General features: G+C 53.4%; 3 protein-coding genes across 3 annotated transcripts; 1 reads left to right on the top strand and 2 right to left on the bottom strand.

Moving 5' to 3' along the window:
• Nucleotides 1-1,213: 1,213 nt before the first annotated feature.
• TMEM205 (transmembrane protein 205) lies at nucleotides 1,214-2,071 on the top strand (the record flags this gene model as incomplete). The annotated part of the gene is made up of 3 exons (XM_084211440.1): nucleotides 1,214-1,343; nucleotides 1,433-1,596; nucleotides 1,772-2,071. The coding sequence occupies 3 exons, from the start codon at nucleotides 1,214-1,216 to the stop codon at nucleotides 2,069-2,071; spliced, it is 594 nt and encodes a 197-aa protein (XP_084067566.1).
• A 503-nt stretch (nucleotides 2,072-2,574) lies between these two features.
• TTC4 (tetratricopeptide repeat domain 4) lies at nucleotides 2,575-10,256 on the bottom strand. The gene is made up of 10 exons (XM_084211650.1): nucleotides 10,142-10,256; nucleotides 9,942-10,059; nucleotides 9,698-9,859; nucleotides 8,748-8,825; nucleotides 7,872-7,996; nucleotides 7,523-7,609; nucleotides 6,456-6,670; nucleotides 5,270-5,351; nucleotides 4,149-4,231; nucleotides 2,575-3,231 (listed from the first exon to the last, which is right to left on the bottom strand). Exons 1-10 carry the CDS (start codon nucleotides 10,229-10,231, stop codon nucleotides 3,132-3,134), a joined length of 1,140 nt encoding a protein of 379 aa, XP_084067776.1. The 5' UTR covers nucleotides 10,232-10,256; the 3' UTR covers nucleotides 2,575-3,131.
• Nucleotides 10,257-10,974: 718 nt separating this feature from the next.
• On the bottom strand, nucleotides 10,975-13,692 carry PARS2 (prolyl-tRNA synthetase 2, mitochondrial). The gene is made up of 2 exons (XM_084211544.1): nucleotides 13,649-13,692; nucleotides 10,975-12,944 (listed from the first exon to the last, which is right to left on the bottom strand). Exon 2 carries the CDS (start codon nucleotides 12,926-12,928, stop codon nucleotides 11,522-11,524), a length of 1,407 nt encoding a protein of 468 aa, XP_084067670.1. The 5' UTR covers nucleotides 12,929-12,944; nucleotides 13,649-13,692; the 3' UTR covers nucleotides 10,975-11,521.
• Nucleotides 13,693-17,046: the final 3,354 nt, after the last annotated feature.

Genomic DNA, 17,046 nt, shown 5'->3' with positions numbered 1-17,046 from the left:
CTCCAGGACCAATCCAGCAATCAACTACCATTTTTCTTAATCCCTTTTAAAAAACCAAGGGAATTACCCCCTGCTCTGAGCAACCTTCCAAGCTGCAGCTTCTTTGCATGAAAACTCCTTGGAGCTCTTGGCTGCTCATTCCAAAGCATTTGGAGAGGCAGATCTGGGACCTTGGGAGCAGCAGGGCTCTGTGCTGGCTGCTGGCAGAGCCCAGCACTGCCTTCCGGCCCAGGATGATGCAGGGAACAAAGCCACACCTAAGGAACCACGGCTGCCTTCCCTGGATGGAGCAGGGAAAAATCCCAAAACCACCAAGAAGCTTTAGGAAAAGAAAAGGCCATGAATACAGCTGGGGATTTACAGGCCAGCACTCCAGGTTGGTTGTGGGTGCTTTCCCCGGTGTGCTGCCATCATGAGAAGGTTTAAGGACCTGATTTTATGGATGCCTAAATAAATACATGGAGCTAATATATCACAATGCAGGGCATATTTATCTGCTTTTCGGGGCTGGGATAGAATTAGACGGCAGTGTCTCTCTCAAGGCCAGCCCCGCTGTAATTCATGCCCCGAGGCAGCAGCCGAGGGGAGGAGGAGGAGGAGGAATTCTGCAGGCAGCAGTATTGATGGGCTACTCCCAGCAGCTTTGTTTTAATTAATTTTCAGAGCGCTCCTTGCAGTGGATCAGGCAGCTCCTTCAAAGCCTCCTTCCACCCCCTGCCCATGCTCCTGGGCAGGGTCTGGGGCAGGGGGGTGAGCCTGGGAGCCCCCCTGCTCCTTTGAGTCCCAGGCTTTTGGTTAAACAGTGCAGAAGCTGTGGCTGTTTTTAAACAAGGGGGCTTCCCCCCGGCCAAGAGGCCTCTGGTGGCCACAGCGTGGGCAGGTGTATTTGTCACAGCTTTTCTCTTCCCCTTTTTATTGACTTTCTGCTCGTTCCTGCTGCCAGGGGTCAGCGGGGCGTTGGCTGGACTTTGCCAAAAGTCCACCCCAGCCATGTGGCTCCCAGGTGCTGACGCAGTGCCCTGCCCTGAGATATTAAAGGACTGAACAGCGGCTTTGCAGCCCGGCTGGGTGTGTGGTGGTGAGGCTGGAACGGGGCTGTGCCAGCTCCAGAGCTTCTCCTCAGCAGGCAGGTTTGTGAACCTGAACTGCATTTGCCCTGCGAGCAGCAAGGTGACAGCAGCAACCACACCGAATTGGGGGTGACCCGGCTGACATGAAGGGACCTGTCCTCATCCAGGACGCCATGGCAGGTGACACGGAGCCCTCCAACACCATCAAACTGCTGCACCTGCTTTTCCTCTCCACCTCCTGGGGAATGCAGGTCTGGGTGACCTTCGTGGCCGGTAGGTTGGGCTGTGCTGTGCTCTCTGCCCAGGGGGGTGGCACAGGGGAGGGGGCTTTGCCCCAGGACTCACCGCCCTTCCCCTCACAGGGTTTGTGATGAGCAGGCACCTCCCTCGCCACACCTTCGGCTCCATCCAGCGGGAGCTCTTCCCCTACTACTTCCACATCAGCTCCACCTGCGCCTTCCTCAACCTGACCCTGTTTGCCATGTCCCACCCCAGCGAGCGGCTCGGCGCGGAGCACAAGACCCAGGTAGCTCCCCCTTCCTCACACACAGCCCAAACCCCTTCCTCCGCTCCTCTGGCTGGCTTGCAAACCACGGACACCCCACACTGCTAAAAGAAGCCCACAAGCACCCCTGTGGGCTGCAGCGAGCCAGGGGGACAAATTTAACCCACCGCACGCGGGGTGGCTTCGCTCCCCGCAGATCATCATCTTCCTGGTGTGCGTCGCCGCCTCCGTGCTGAACACGCAGTGCTTCGGGAGGGTGGCCTCTGACTTGGTGGCCGAGCTGCAGCGGGTGGAGAGCAGCCACGGGCTGGGGCAGGAGCTGGGGCTGGCAGCCAGCGAGCCCCGCCGGCAGCTCCGTGCCTCCCAGCCCGGCTACAGGCGGCTGGCGCGGCGCTTCGCCCTCCACCACGCTCTGTCCTCGCTCTGCAACCTCCTGTGCATCGTGTGCAACGGGCTGAGCCTGCACCACCTGGCTGGCCAGCTCTCTGCCCTCTGAGGGCACTGCCAGCTGGTGGTACCCCCTCCTGCCCCGCTGTAAAGGAACCCCCAGCTTCGGGCATTAAACTGCAGCATCCTCGGGTGGAGAGACTCTGGCTGTGTTGAAATTTAGGAATAGTGAAATGGAAATGTTTTCTCTAGAGCTGCCTGTAGCCAGCCTCTGTGATGGAAGCAGGAGTGTTGTATGGCCCAACAGCTTTCTGATGCCCTGTACATTGGATGTCTCTAAAGCTACAGTGTGCTTTAGACATTTTACATTCCTGCAGAAAAGAAATGAGAGACTGAGAATTACTTCTGATTAAAAGCCAAACTCTAATACAGAAGTGCAGAAGACCCTTCCTGTTGGCTGTACCAGTTAATGTAATGGATAAGGGGGTTATGTTGGGGTTTACAATCAGTGTCTGTCATTCTCTGGTATTTCACAAGGTGAGACAAACTGTTGTCTCATTCATTAGGCAGAAGTCAGTCTACTTAAAATAGCCATGTTTATTCCAGGTTCTGTAGGACATTCAGTAAGGTATCAAAAGGGTCAGTCAAACACTGCTCCAAACACAGAGCTCTGCTGTAGCCTGGCCACCAGCACAGCCAAGCAGGGACAAAACAGCAGCTGCTGAGTCCCAGGCAGGAACCTGACAGCATCCACCCTGCTGCAACAGGCAGGTACCTCCCCAGGCCACTGCTGCTGAACCCCAGCAGCCACAGCCCACCCCCGAGCAGATCTGAGATTGTCTCAGGTAAGGAAGTACATTCCCAGCTGCTCTTACTGCAGCCACAGCCAGTGCTTGGCACTGCTTCAGGTTTATTTCACAACCACATGCAGCCTATCATAGAGGAGACCTTCTGCAAGCCAGCTGGGTTCCCTTTTTAAACAAATAATCCCCTCATGTTAGCCCTTCCTTCTCCTGTGCTGCTCCCCTGGAAGTGTCCCTGTGTGCCAAGATTATTTTCCTCCCCTGAAAGAGTGCAAGGTATTTTTGTTCAAGCAGAAGTCTGCAGCCTGGGGCTGGGCTAACAAACAGCAGCCTCTTGCACAGGGTTCCTTGTTTCTTTCTTGCTCATTACAGTCGATGCACTTTCCTGCCAGAGAAGTATTTCTTAGAGAAAGGAGAACGCTTGGCAAACACCAAAACCGTCGGGGTCCCGGCCTTGACAAAATACCTGCAAAGATTAAAAGGAGTCCTTGGCTTCCTTGTAGCTGGCCCAGTGTCCTGCAAAGCAAGTGCCTCCTGCCCAGCCCCATAAAGACTGACCTCCCAAAGGCTGGGACAGAGATTTTGTGCTGATTAGCAGAGCCTCTCAGAGCTGGGGCTAAGCACATCTGAGGAGCAGAGTTTTATGAATCAACTCCTCTCCCAACAGCTTCTTTTAATTAAGGCAGCTGTTACTCTCCCCCTGGAAGGAGGGCTCTTTTGCAGCTGCCCTTACAGCCTGATATCCGAGGGCCTATGGACACTACAGAGTTTTATGGAGTGACAGAGATCCCGCTCCAGCTGCGACGGACCGAGCCCCCCACGCTGTGCAGCAGCTCCAGCCTGCTACGAGATGCTGCAACTCAACAGCACAGGCTGCACAGGAGCTTTCTGGCTTCACAAACAGCAAACCCTCCTCTCTCAATACCAGCACAACTCCTGAAAGGCAGTTTCAGAGCAGAGGAGCGCTGCGTGCTGCGCCAGGGGCTGCTCACGCAGCAGTATGAACAGCCAGAGCATTGTTAACCTTCAACATGCTCTTTAGAGGCTGCTGCCTGTTTTGCTTTTTCTTTTTCTTCTTTTTTTTTAATTTTTTTTTTTTTAAATAGTATTGTGTAGATGGGATCTGGAATAGCTCTTCTGTGCTGCTCAGCTGTGCCCAGCTCCCTTTCCCATCTCCATCCAGGCCTGGAAAGAGCTGCTCTTTTTTTTTTTGAGAAAACACATGTAAGTTGCTAAAGCCAGGCACAACATCTACACAGCTTAATACCTTCAAGAGGCAGGACTATTAAGTTAGAGAAGAGTTAGGACTATTTAAGAACAAACTGGACTTAAGGCTCATACTTTTTGCCCTTTTCCCCTGGACATGGACAGGTACAGCCTCACCTTTTGTGCTGCAGCACTTGTAGCAAGGTGTGTTCTGGGTTCACCTCATACATTTCTTCTCTTTCTTCATCTTCAAAATAGAGCTGGGAAAAAAAATGGGGGGGGGGGAGGTTATTAAATGCCCAAGGTACATGAAGGAAAGCACTAAGCTGCTGAAAGCCCAGTAACAGCACACCAACATCAGCTGGGGTTTATCAAACTTCTGTAGCTGGACCTGACTGCTGGATGCAAAATTCAAAATTTGTGTGAATTCCAAGTTCTCCCCGTATAAACCAGCTTAGGCTCTGCTGGCAGTGGCAGCAGGAAGGCAAAATACACAGGCTATCAATCCAAATCTAAGGGCTGCATTTCAACAGGTGAAATGCAGCAATGTTATGAGATAAACTGAGTGGGTTTAGAGGTATTTGAACAAAACAGAGTTGATTTAAGAGATTAAAATCCAGCAATGGTGCCCTAGGCTGTAAATACACACAGGATTTAACCTGGAAAAGTACACAGCCACTGTCCTTCTGGACCTGTGTGCTCACTGTACACAGGGTTGTGCTGCTGCTGACTGGCACAGATGACACTGGAGTGGAAAATGAAAAATAAACATTCCTGTCCTTCTATGTACAACTTCAGAAAAATTCTCAAAACCTGCTGCACCAACTCACAACCCTCCTTTGCTAAAGTGTTAATAGAGATATATTATCTAGATCTGATTATGTACTCAAGTAACTCCACTTAATTCTGAAAAGAAATTCTTTTTAAAATAATACTTTCTTATTTGTATTGAGCAACTCCACGACACAATTAAAAAACCAGGCCACCTATCAGCTTGATGATTTCAATCTTAATTATTGTTACAAAGGTGGAATCTAAGCAATATCTATAAATACCTTCTGTCAAATACAGTGTAAGTGGAAGACAACTTCCATTTCCATCAGTGAATTCTGTCAGCACGAGTGGACAATGTTTGAGTTTATAAGTGAGGGTTATAAGCTCTCTTGATTCCCATCTGTGCAAGGTAAACAGATGCCAACACTTTCATACCCTCAGAGCTGTGCACTTTCTCACTCCAGAAATAAAAAAAACCCCACAACACAACAACCCTGAAACTGAAGGAAAGTCAAACTTCTCACCTCAAGATTGTTGGGAAGGTATTTTTTTTCTAAATCCCAAGGAGGCAGCTCAGCAAACATCACCATTAAATGATCAATAAACCTAAAAGCCAAAATACACTTGGTCAGCTTAGACAAAGTGCTCAGCTTCAGTAACTTGTGCGCTTGCAATTGAATGATGGCAAAAATACATTAGCAAATTAAACAACAGATTTGAAAGTAATTTTAGATCACCAATAGTTCCTTCCCTTCAAACTCACTTTCCCAATAAATCCAAGGCCCTGTAACTCAGGTTATTGGCTTCAAATTTGAGCAGTGCAACAACAAATTAGTTTTAAGCTCACATTTTCACACTGAAAAAGATGTCAAATAAACACCCTGCATTTTGTCTAAAATGGATTTTCCTTTGACACAGTCCCATGCTTCACCCCGTCAGTGATGAGAACATGTCTGTGTGTCAAAGGCTTCTTTATTTTGGTACTTGAGGAGTGTTGGGAGGCCAGTTTGTCCTAAAAATCCATTTCCACTTCCTTTAGGCCCAAAAAAGCACAGTGAACACGACCATAAAAGTACCACAACTTCACCAACCTGCTTGCACTGTAATTTCAAGTCCTAAACTTATTAACAGATCTGAGGAATGTAAGGAATGTACCTTCCAATGAACAAAAAGTTACAAATTCCAAGTCTGTTTAACACCACAAGATGAGAAATTGAAGTTAACGTCAAGGAGAGTGGAATTCTGAGTGGAATTCAGTCTGAAAGGTCTGGAGCACTTCAGTCAGATCTGCAGGAGGCCCTGAGGAGAACTCTGGGGTCTCTGCTGGCTATGGGAGGTCCCCTTTGGAAGCTTTTCATCATTTTTAACTTTTTTTTTCTGAGATATATTTGGAGGGAATTGAAAGAGCACCTTAATGAATCTCTAAAATCCACACGTGTGGTCACAGGTATCCCTGGCCACTAATTAATTACTGGCCTGAGTGATTGCACTGCAAGCCCCTTCAGCCACCCTGCCTAAAGGTGTTTGTCTGCAGCATGAATTTAGGAAAATCACAGAATAATTCAGGCTGGAGAGGAGCTCAGGAGGCCATCAAAATCAGGGCCAGCCGTGTGATCAGACATCTGGGACTGCTCCAGCATGGCAGGGTTTCACTTGCTGCCTGCTCTCAGCTGCCCAAAAGTGCAAGAATGCTGCTGGCAGTGCAGTTACCTGGAGCTCTCATGGAAAGCCACAGTGAAATCTGTCTGCTCATGCTCAGGGTAGAGGAAGAGGACAGGCCAGCTCAGGCTGCCATCAGCATCCAAGTGCACCTTGGCCCCCGAGGCACTGCCAGAGTGGAACCCATCCAAGGATATCTCAGCCAGGCCATCTGACACTTCCTCTTCTTCATCTGAAGGCTCAAGAGCCAGCTTGATATTTCTTTCCTGGAGGGGATGGAGGGGAAAGACCAAAAACCAACTAAAAATCCAACAGTTTTGGTGGGGAGAATAAGAACAAAAAATCGGCAGTCAGTAAAAGGTCAAATTCTGTTTTTCTTGGTAATGAGTCAGCTCCAAAGCTTTCCCTCAGTATCAGACTGGACTTCCCAGTAGAATCCAGAAGCTCAGCCAGATATCCATAAACAAATGAGGAGAGGTGGGAATCCAGAGGAACCCACATGTGGAGAGAAGAGCCTGAGAAAAGACGTGGAAAGGGGTGCATCTAAAATCCTTTTCTCTGGGGCCTGCCAGGCATCACTACAGGGTGCAACAACACACACCAGCTCCTGAGAACATCTACTCTTTCAGAGAACTGAAGAAAGCTCACTCTTTTCCTTGGAAAAGCAACAGCAGAGGAGATCTGATTGTATGTAAGAGGCTGAAATATTTTAATGTAGCCCCAAAATCCACTGAGGAAGGAGGGGATCCAGGACTGATTCCCTCCTGTACCTTATTGAACAGTTATCTTCTATTCTTCCACAGAATTAATGTGGGCAGCAGAGAAAGCCAGGTGCACTGGGCTGATGTGATGCTGCAGCCCAGCAGCCAGAGCACTCACAAAACTCAGCCCATCTCCAAACACTGGGTCTGCATTTTGCATTAGTTGTTACCTGAAATACAGACAGCTGGGAGGTGGGGCTAGAGCCATGCAAACCTGGAGAATCATGGTTCTAACTCAAATTCTTTTTTGCTCCAGTCCTTAAAAGCCAAGGTATAAGATCCAACTTTTAGAGAAAAATGAGAGAGCTCTTAAAAAAAACCCAAACCACACGTAACCAGCCCCCCTCAGTGACTCACCTTTATTGCAGCAAGCAAAATTTCCTTCTGACACTGCTCCTTGCTCTCCATCACCTTTGCCTTCCTGGCATCCCGCTCCTGAGTCCGCTACAGGTAAGAAAAGGATGCACTGAGGTCACACAGAGCAGCTCAGTGCCCACCACTGCTCTCCCCTGACATTTTCTCTTGCTGCAGAAATCACTTTGGGCCCCAAGAAGGTCCCCCCAGCTCCTTCCCCAGCACACAGCCCATGGAAGCACCCCTCAATCCTGCCTGGGGACACCACACCACAGAGAAACCTGGGGGACACCCTCCCTCCAGGGATCCCCAAGAGACAACACTGCACATGCCAGGCTGCCCTCAGCCTTACCTTTAATTTGTCAGCTCTAGCTCTCATTTCCACGAGCTTTTTCTCTTTTGAGTCTATTTCCAAGCCCTCCTCACACCATGCTATTGCTTCCACGAAATTCTTTAGCTCCATGTGACAGAGAGCTCCTGGAAGGATTAATATTTTAAGTTTCCAGTGTTGGAGTCAGTGTACAATTGCTGCAAAAGTGGTGATTATAAAGACAGCATTAAGCCTTCTGCACTAAATATTTCTGTCTTGTGTGGTCATGTTCAACCAGAAACTTACAGCAGGTCAGCTGAGAAGAAAATTTAAAGTATTTAATCAGTTCTTACATCACTTAGTCACAGAAATCAGCAGAACTATGCTAGAAGTGTCTGTTACAAACAAAATTTTATCATTGTAATGATCATTTCAGTATTTGGCTTGTTAGGAAAAATAAAAGGGGGATTTTCACGGAGTGGGGAAAAAAGAACAAACCCCCAAAAAGAGTATTGTGGAAAACAGGAAAAGTTATCCTGTACTCCACAGAAATGGGTCAAGTGTCTCTGATAGATATAGGAGATGAAGAACAAAAGGATATTTTGATTGAAAATGCAAAGCAAAAGGCAGAGCTCTGTTTTGGGGAGAAACAGCAACAACAAGTCAAGATATCTCTTCCAGTAACTGCTTTCCCTTTCTGAAATAAATTCTGTCCAGAAACAAAATATGATGCCCACTCACAGTAATTGAAGCTTTATAAACACAATTATTAAACAGGCAAGAAAACAAGGCAACAAGTAACAACAGCCTGTTTCAGGGCTGGTAACAATGACAGCACAATCAGTAAAGACAACATCAGCCAAGTGTTTGGAAAGGACTCTTGGTCCTCCATGCAGGAACAGCAGCTTTAACTCTCACCTCTTATGATGGCTTTGAGATGGGTGGGCTTCAGCTTTTTGGCTTGGATGGCATCATTTAGAGCAGAACGGTAGTTCCCTGTAAAGCAAGTAAAAGTGCTCACTTGTACTTAAAATCTATTTAAATCCTTCACTTGTATTTAAAATCTAACCAGACACCAAGGTGACAAAAAGGTTTATGCAGAGACCCTGTAATTCACTGTTCCTACAATCACAGCGAGGTGAGAGGAGGGTAAAAAAGGAGCAAATTAAGAAAAAGAAGTGAAAGGACAGGGATCAATCATACAGGTGAGAGTAAATAACGTGGTGTGAGCAGGTCACCTCCCTGCTACGACACACAGCAGCATTAAAAGGGCCAGAACATCTTTCCTGTTGGTAGGATGGTGGTAGCTGTAAGAGAATCACAGCATTATTAAAGTTGGTAAACACCTCCAAGATGATCAAGTAATGGTTTTAAACTAAATAAGGGTAGACTTACAGGAGATATAAGGAAGAAATTTTGGACAATGAGAGTGGTGAGGCACTGACAGAAGTTGTCCAGAGAGGCGGCAGGAGCCCCATCCCTGGAAACATTCAAGGCCAGGCTGGGCAGGGCTCTGAACAAACTTGTTTAGTTGAAGATGTCACTGCTCCTTACAGAAGGGCTGGACCAGACAGCCTTTAAAGATCACCCATCAATTCCAACCCAAACTAGTCTGTGATCCTAAACCCCACTGTTTTTGCCCTGCCCTGGAGCCAAGGCTTGAGCAGCAGGTAACAGCTGGAAGGAGCAGAGAACAAACCCCGCACGCACCCATGTGCTGAAGCAAGCCGGCTCTTCAGGCTTCAAGGCGCCTCCTTCTCACGGATAAGCGATCACACAACCGAAACAAACAACAAGGAAACCCCAAACGGGGCGGAGAAGCAGCTCTGGAGCGCGGAGCCACGTTCCCAGGCGGTCGGAGCCCTTACCCAAGTGGAAATGTGCGGCCGCCCGGTTGGTGAGCAGCACCGCGTCCAGCTCGGCGTCCCCGCACCGCCTCCGCAGCCCCTCCGAGTACGCGGCCAGCGCTCTCCCGTAGTCCTTCTCCTTGAAGTACTCGTTCCCTTCGTTCTTGTACATCCTGGCCAGCTCTGCGGGGATGCAGGGGGTCAGGCTGGGGCAGGGTTGGGGCTGGCGGCTCACCCGAGCACGGCAGGGCAGGGCAGGGCGCACCTGCGGGGCTCCGCTCCTCGTCGAACAGCAGCGACTGCAGGCAGGCGAGCTCGGGCTGCCGCGCCGCGTCGATCTCGGCCGGGCAGCGCTTCATGAACATGGGGATGGCCTCCAGCTCCTGCGGACGGACAGACGGACACGCACACAGCGCCCTGAGCTCGGCCCCGAGCCCGGCCCCGCGCTCGGCCCCGCCGCCTTACCTGCTCCCACGTGTCGGGGTGCAGCGCTCCCCGGTACCGCGGCGGCGCCGCCGGGGCTCCGGACACGCCGTCCTGCTCGGCCTCCGCCATGCTCCGCTGCTGCTCCTCCTGCTGCCGCCCGGCCCCGCCTGCCACCGCCCCCGCCGCGTCAGGCCCGGCCCCGCTCCTTCCCATCAGCACCGGCATCCTACCCGCGCCGGCATCGTACCGGCACCGGCATCCCATCCGCCCGGCTATCCCACCGGTACCGGCACCGGCATCCCACCCGCTCTGGCATCCCACCGGCACCGGCATCCCAGCTAGCACCGGCATCTCACGAGCCCCGGTATCCCACTGCCCCGGCATCCCACCCTCCGCCTCAATCCCGACCCCGCTCCTTTGGACCGGCCCCGGTATCCCACCTTCTCCCACCTCAATCCCAGCCCCGCTCCTTCTGAGCGGCCCCAGCATCCCACCGGCATCAGCCCCGGCATCCCAACACCGGTATCAGCACCGGCACAGATACAGCCCCACTCTACTTTATCCCACCGGCCCCAGCTCCACTCCTTTCGACCCACCGACCCCTCCCCCAGCCGGGATATTAGGAAAAAGTTCTTCATCAGACAGGTTGTGAGGCATTGGAACAGCTCAGGGAAGTGATGGAGTCACCATCCCTGGAGAGATTTAAGGGGCAGTGGATATGGCACCTGGGGGCACGGGTTAGTGGTGGCCTTACAGCTCAGGTTAATGGCTGGACTCAATGATCTTAAAGGCCTTTTCTGTGATTTTATTACAGTGTTGCTCATGATCTCTAGATCTCAGACTGAGGAGCTGTGGCACAGGGTGAGGTGACCCCTCCAAGCAGCTCCCTGTCCTGTCAGTGCTGCTGGCATGGCACCAAGCAATTCCTCACAGGAGCCCTGGGGCCTGCCATGGCAAGCTTCCATCCTCATGGGACGTGGGTGTTCCCAAAGAGATGCAAACAGAGGAAAGTCGCCTTCCTTTGTCTCAGAATCCTTCATGCTGAGAACGTGGCAGTGAGGGGAGCCCTCCTGTGCCCTTGTGCAGTTTTGGCTGTCCTGTGCTCCTGACAAAGGCCATGGCTAGTCTGTCCCTGCTAGGCAGTGAGGGGATGGCCCTGCCAGCGCTCCCACGGCCACTCGAGGCTGGAAGTGCTGAAAAAAGCAGCTTCCAGGGACCTGTTCCCAGAGGGAGGAACATCCCCAGCCCTGTGGTGGGATGTGTGCTGATTCCAGCTCAACCTCAGCGCCTGGCGCACCTGCAGGACACTGTGGCTGGCTCTGACATGAGCTGGATTTGCCTCTGCTCACCCAGAGCCGTCACCAGGGCTGCTCAGACGAACTCACTGCGGCAGACATGACGGATTCAGAGAGGAGCCATTCAAGGGACTTGCACTTTACTCAGCAGCTCTATGACCCCTTCTTTGGTGAGAAACAAAACCTCGCCGGCATTCTGATTCCAAACCTCAAAGACCGGGGGGTCCTCGCAGACCCTCTTCCCAGCCACCACCACGTAGGGATAGCCCAGCCTTTGGGCATCCTTCAGCCTCTTGCCGATGGTCAGCTGGCTCCGGTCGTCCAGCACCGCCTCGCCGGCGAGCCGGGGCAGCGCCTCGGCCAGCTCATCGTACACCCGCTCCAGCAGCGCCGCCCCCTCCTCCTCCTCCCTGCTGCCCCTCTTGGGCGGGATGAAGCACAGCTGGTAGGGCGCGATGAGGCTCGGCCAGCGGATGCTGTCCTCGGTGGAGAGCACCTCGATGGAGGCCGCCAGGATGCGGGTGACGCCCAGGCCGTAGCAGCCCATTTCCGCCAGCTGCGGCTTGTTCTCGGCGGAGGAGAAGACGGCGTTGGCGACCGAGGAGTACTTGGTGCCCAGGTAAAAGGTGTGCCCCACCTCGATGCCTTTGGTCTCGGTGAGCTTCTCCCCGCACGCGGGGCACGAGGTCTGCTCCGCGTTCAGCGTCTCCACGTTGGCCGCGAAATGTCCCTGAGGGCACAGCAGCAGCCGGTCCTCGCCGACGTCCGCCGGCAGCTGGAACTCGTGCGACGTGCTGCCGCCGATGCTGCCCGTGGCCGCCCGCACCTTGACGAAGGGCAGCCCCAGGCGGGCGAAGAGGCTGCAGTAGGCGGCGCACACCTGCTCGTAGGTGCGCCGAGCCGCCTCCTCGGAGCTGTCGAAGGTGTACATGTCCTTCATGTAGAACTCCCGGCTGCGCAGCAGGCCGAAGCGGGGCTTGGGCTCGTCACGGAACTTCCTGGTGACCTGGTAGAGGCGCAGCGGGAGCTGCTTGTAGGACAGGCCGCTCTGCGAGGCCACCAGCGCCGTCACCAGCTCCTCGTGCGTGGGGCCCAGGCAGTAGCCGTGCTGGTGCCGATCCAGCAGCCGGAACAGCTCCGACCCCATCTGGTCCCAGCGGCCGCTGGCGCGCCACAGCTCCGCCGAGCACAGGCTGGGCAGGTTCAGCTTCTGCCCGCCCACCGCCTGCATCTCCTCGTCCATCAGCTTGATCAGCTTCTCCATGGCGCGCACGGTGGGCGGCAGGTAGCAGTAGCAGCCGGGGCTGGTGGGGTGGATGAGCCCGCCCTGCAGCATCAGCCGCTGGCTGCGGCAGCTGGGCTCCCCGGGCCGGACCTCGGAGCCTGCCTGGCCGCCCGGGGACAGGGCCAGCGGCTGGAAGAGCTGCGAGAGCAGCAGGCGCCGGGCCCTGCCCGCGGTGCCGCCGTGCCGGGCCCTGGCCCCGCGCTGACCCAGCGCCGGGACTCGGCAGCTCCTCAGCAAGGCCTCCATGGCGGCACGGAGAGGGCTGCGGAGGGAGACGGGACAGAGCGAGGTCAGGGTCTGCAGTCACCCTGACAGCGACACACGGGCTCCAGAGCTCACACGGACCCACACACACCTGGGGGCACACACGCGAGCTCTCCGCGGGATGCACAGGTCACTACACGGACAGGAGAACACACCCAGGTGTGCACATGCAGGCAGCCCGTCACACCCGAGCGCTGCACAGCCCTGCACGCTTTCCGGGACACGCAGGTACCGGGCACGGGCACACCCGCACACACACACACACCTGGCTGCACGGGTGCACACGCGGGAGCGAACACCTTGCGGGGCGTACAGGTACGGGCACGGACACGTGGGGATGCCGCGGGGGAACACCTGAGCGCACACGCGTGCACACGCACGCACACACACACCTGAGCGCGCACACACACCTGTGCGCACACCTGAGCGCACGCACACTCACACAGGGACACGCACACACCTGAGCGCACGCACACTCACACAGGGAGACGCACACACCTGAGCGCACGCACACTCACACAGGGACACACGCACACGCCTGAGCACTCGCATAGGTGCATACGCACGCACCTGAGCGCACGCACACTCACACACCTGAGCGCACGAACACTCGCACACGGACACGCACGCACCTGAGCGCACGCATACACCTGAGCACGCACACTCGCACACGTGCACACGCACGCCCGCGCGCGCACTTACACTCGCGGGGGCGCGCGCCCGGCCCCGCCGGCGCGGCCAATGGGGAGCCCCTCCCTGTCACGTGGGCGGACACACGCGCGGGGAGAGCTGGGCGGCGCGCGCCGCTCTCTATGGTTGCGGCGGGCGCCCCCTGCCGGGCGGGAGGAGCGGCTGCAGCGTGAGGGGAACCGTGGGTGGCGCCGGGCCGGGGACAGGGCCCACACGCCGGACTGGCGCCGCCACGATTTGGGCTCACACAGGACTGGCACCGCCACGATTTGGGCGTCCCTTCCTAATTAGGACGCTTTTCCAAGGCTTGGAAAACCGAGAAGGTGCTGGTTCTTGGGAGAGGCTGCTGCTGGGGAACTCGCTGCCGTCCCGCCGGCTCTGAGGGCCAGCGGCCATTTGTCCGTCCTGCCCTCAGAAGTGGCGTTCATCGCCTCAAAGAGCGCTTTGCCAGCTCCGTCCGCCCCCCCGGTCCTGGCTTTGCGCAGCTGGGGTGTGAAAAACGCCAGTCACTTGCTTTTAAAATTTTAAAAGTTTAATGGTATTAAAATGGTTATAAAAATAATCTAAAAATCTAATTAGAGCAATAATAATTTGGACAATTTGGATTAGGACAATAGGAGACAATAGAAGCAAAGAGTTATGGATAATCCAGGTACCTCTTCTGGGCAAAGTAGCCCGAAAAAGGAGAGACGTTAACAGAGGATTAACCCTTAAAAACAACAGCCTGTTGCATATTCATACACGTCATACATGATGCATAAATTCCTTTCAAACGCAGGATTCTGTCTGGTCATCCTCAACTTCTTCCTCTTAATCCTAACAGCATCGTCATGGCTGAGCGAGGCAGGAAGAACTTCCTTTCTTTTGATAATGGAGCAATAAATTCTCTTTCTCTGAAAGATTTAGGTGTCCTGTGGCTGCTATCTCGCTGCGAGTCCTTTATTTTAAAAAAAGTATCTCACATAGCATATTTTCTATTTTAACATTGTTATAACCTAAAACTATAAAAAATTAATAGAGCGCAACTTTCTAACACAACACAAATAATATTCATTTTAATATTTGCAAAAAGCCAATCGTAAAATACACATTTTTCACGCCAGGACAATGGCCTGCTCAAAGCACTCGATGCCAAATGTTTCCTGTTTGTCCCTGAGGAGCTGCACTTTGGGAATGGCATCATCCAGGTCAAACTCCACGGCTTGGCCCAGGAGTTCTGTCCAGCAGGAACAGTTCTTGCACAGTGCCCGCCCTCGTGTAACAGTAAAAAATAGCGAATAGAGCCAGGACAGGACAAAAAGGGTCCCTGAAAGCAAAGGGCCCGTCTGCTTCCCCTTCCAGCCTCCCTCTTGGGGCAGCATGTCCCAAGTGTTCAGGGACAGAAGCACTTGGAGGGTGCCTGAAGGAGGGCTGAGAGATCAAAGCCACCTTCTCAGCTCATTCCAGCTTTCTCCAACCCAGTCTGGCCGACGGACATCGCCTGACACCCAGTGACCACCTCCACACTGCGCTTTTCAGCTCCTCCCTCAGCTCAGAGGGAGTTCAACATCTCTGGAGCACACCACTGGAGGAGGAGACAGCACTTCAAAGAAGAGTTAAATATTCCTTTTTAAATATAGGGAAATAAGAATGAATCCTTATTTTAAAAATGGGGTTTTAAAAAAAAATCTTCACAGTTCTTTTATAATGTGAAGCCCTCATGTTTACAGAGGGCTGGAAATGAGCAAAAGCGAGGAATTAAAGAGCACATCTTTATGCTCCAGGTTATCTAGAAGCATTAAAGTCATTAAGCAGTTGAGCCAGTTCTGCCAGGTGACTGAACATCCTGTGGCAGTCCCTCAGCAGCTCCGTGCTGGAGCTGGGATCTGGCCCACGTTTCCTGGCAGCTCCCAGACCAGCCTGCCCTGGTTTGGTCAGGAAATCCTTCTCCCTCCGTGTTTGTCCCCACAATGAGGCACTGCAAACGCTGTGGCTGTCTGTGAGGCTGGAGATGAGGATGGATCCCGCGGGAAGGGAATTTGCTCACCCAGGTGCTGCTGTGTGTCCATGGGGACCTCCAGAGCCACACTGCAAAACCCTTTGTCCATCTCCCCAGGAACCGTGAGATTTTCACCAGGCAGCTCAGGACAGAGGGGGTGTCTCCATTTCTGTTGCTGGAGCCAGAGAAGTGAAACACATTTCCATCGGTGACTTATTACCTGCTGTGCTGATCAAAGGGACAAAACCATCTTGGATTGATTCTCCAGGGCAGTGTTTTAACCAGGAGAGGGTTTAAGGCTGCACAGGAGATGTGGTCTGCGGGGAAAGCTGATCTCTTATTAAATCAGCAGACAGGGCTGAATGCGGGGCTCAGCTCAGGGGTTATGTGCCTGAAAGCCTGTCTGGGTTCCTTATTTTTTCCAGCTGTGCTGGGGCGACCTAATAAAGGTACTGCTGTCCCTGCAGCCTTTCACCAAACTGCTCCCCTGCTGCTTTGCTGGGGCTGATTTATGGCATTGGGGCCAAAAGAGTGGCCTGAGAGAGGCGTGCCCTGCACAGGAGGGGCTCAGCTCCTGTCTGGGGCCTCCCTCTTTGCCCCGAGGGATTTCCGGGAGGGAAAATGCTGAGGATGGGGAGAAGATAAATGAGAGACCAAGCAGGCAGTAGCAGCTGTCTTGAATCAGTGCCTGGCACGGCACCAAAGAGATCAAGGGGTCAGTGGGAGAGTAGCCACCGGGCCGGGCTGGTGGAAAATGGTTCTTCCCTTTCCAGCAGCATCCCCAGCTAGCACCAGGCAGGGCTAGGGAAGAGAAGTCAGGGCAGGTGAGAAGCCAAGTCATTCAGTGGTCAAACCCCTCTCCATCCTGCAGAGGATTTGCAGTTTGGGCTCAGGGTGGGCACAGGGTGGTGGCACATCCCATCTGCCTGTGGAAGGGCTCCTACACAGCTTGTAGGGCCTGTGACCCCACAGTGCTGGCTCACACCCTTGGCTCACCTATTTGATCCCCTCCAGTGATGTTACTGTAACTGCTGGACAATGTTTTTATGCCCAGTGGAGTGGTGGTTACAGGTCCTGCCTTTGATTTGCCCCTTGGGGAATATAAAATTACTGTACAGCCCCTGCTCCCTGGCAGCTACCCAAGGTGCAGGGGCTCCCTCTGGGGTCACCCTTGGGTGCTTTCAGATAGCTCCCCCTGAGCAGACAACACTTTGTTTTTTTTCCCTGCTGTTTTCCATCCCTCCCTGCCCAGGGGAGGGGACATTCCCTGGGGAATGGAGATGCTGGGTGCCACGGTGATGGTTGCCATGGCAAGGGCTGCCGCCATCCCCGTGGTCCTTGAGGAGCAGAGCTGTCAGCATGTGCCTGCAGGCAGTCCTGGGGACACGGGCAGCCAGGTGAGAGCTGGATGTGTGGGGACAGCTGGACTTAC

The sequence above is a fragment of the Fringilla coelebs genome, assembly GCF_963513975.1.
Source record: "Fringilla coelebs genome assembly, chromosome: 9".
Classification (NCBI taxonomy): domain Eukaryota; kingdom Metazoa; phylum Chordata; class Aves; order Passeriformes; family Fringillidae; genus Fringilla; species Fringilla coelebs.
Note: the sequence above shows the minus strand (reverse complement) of the source record. Positions and strands in the feature narration are given on the sequence as shown.

What these genes read in the sequence shown, in the direction of transcription:
- TTC4 (XM_084211650.1), bottom strand. Translation starts at nt 10,231, where the DNA reads ATGGCGGAGGCCGAGCAGGACGGCGTGTCCGGAGCCCCGGCGGCGCCG. An exon ending in TTTTGCTTGCTGCAATAAAG is followed by an intron (nt 6,671 to 7,522) that starts GTGAGTCACTGA and finishes CATCCCCTCCAG; the next exon opens with GAAAGAAATATCAAGCTGGC. An exon ending in CAAGTGCTGCAGCACAAAAG is followed by an intron (nt 3,232 to 4,148) that starts GTGAGGCTGTAC and finishes TAATCTTTGCAG; the next exon opens with GTATTTTGTCAAGGCCGGGA.
- PARS2 (XM_084211544.1), bottom strand. Translation starts at nt 12,928, where the DNA reads ATGGAGGCCTTGCTGAGGAGCTGCCGAGTCCCGGCGCTGGGTCAGCGC.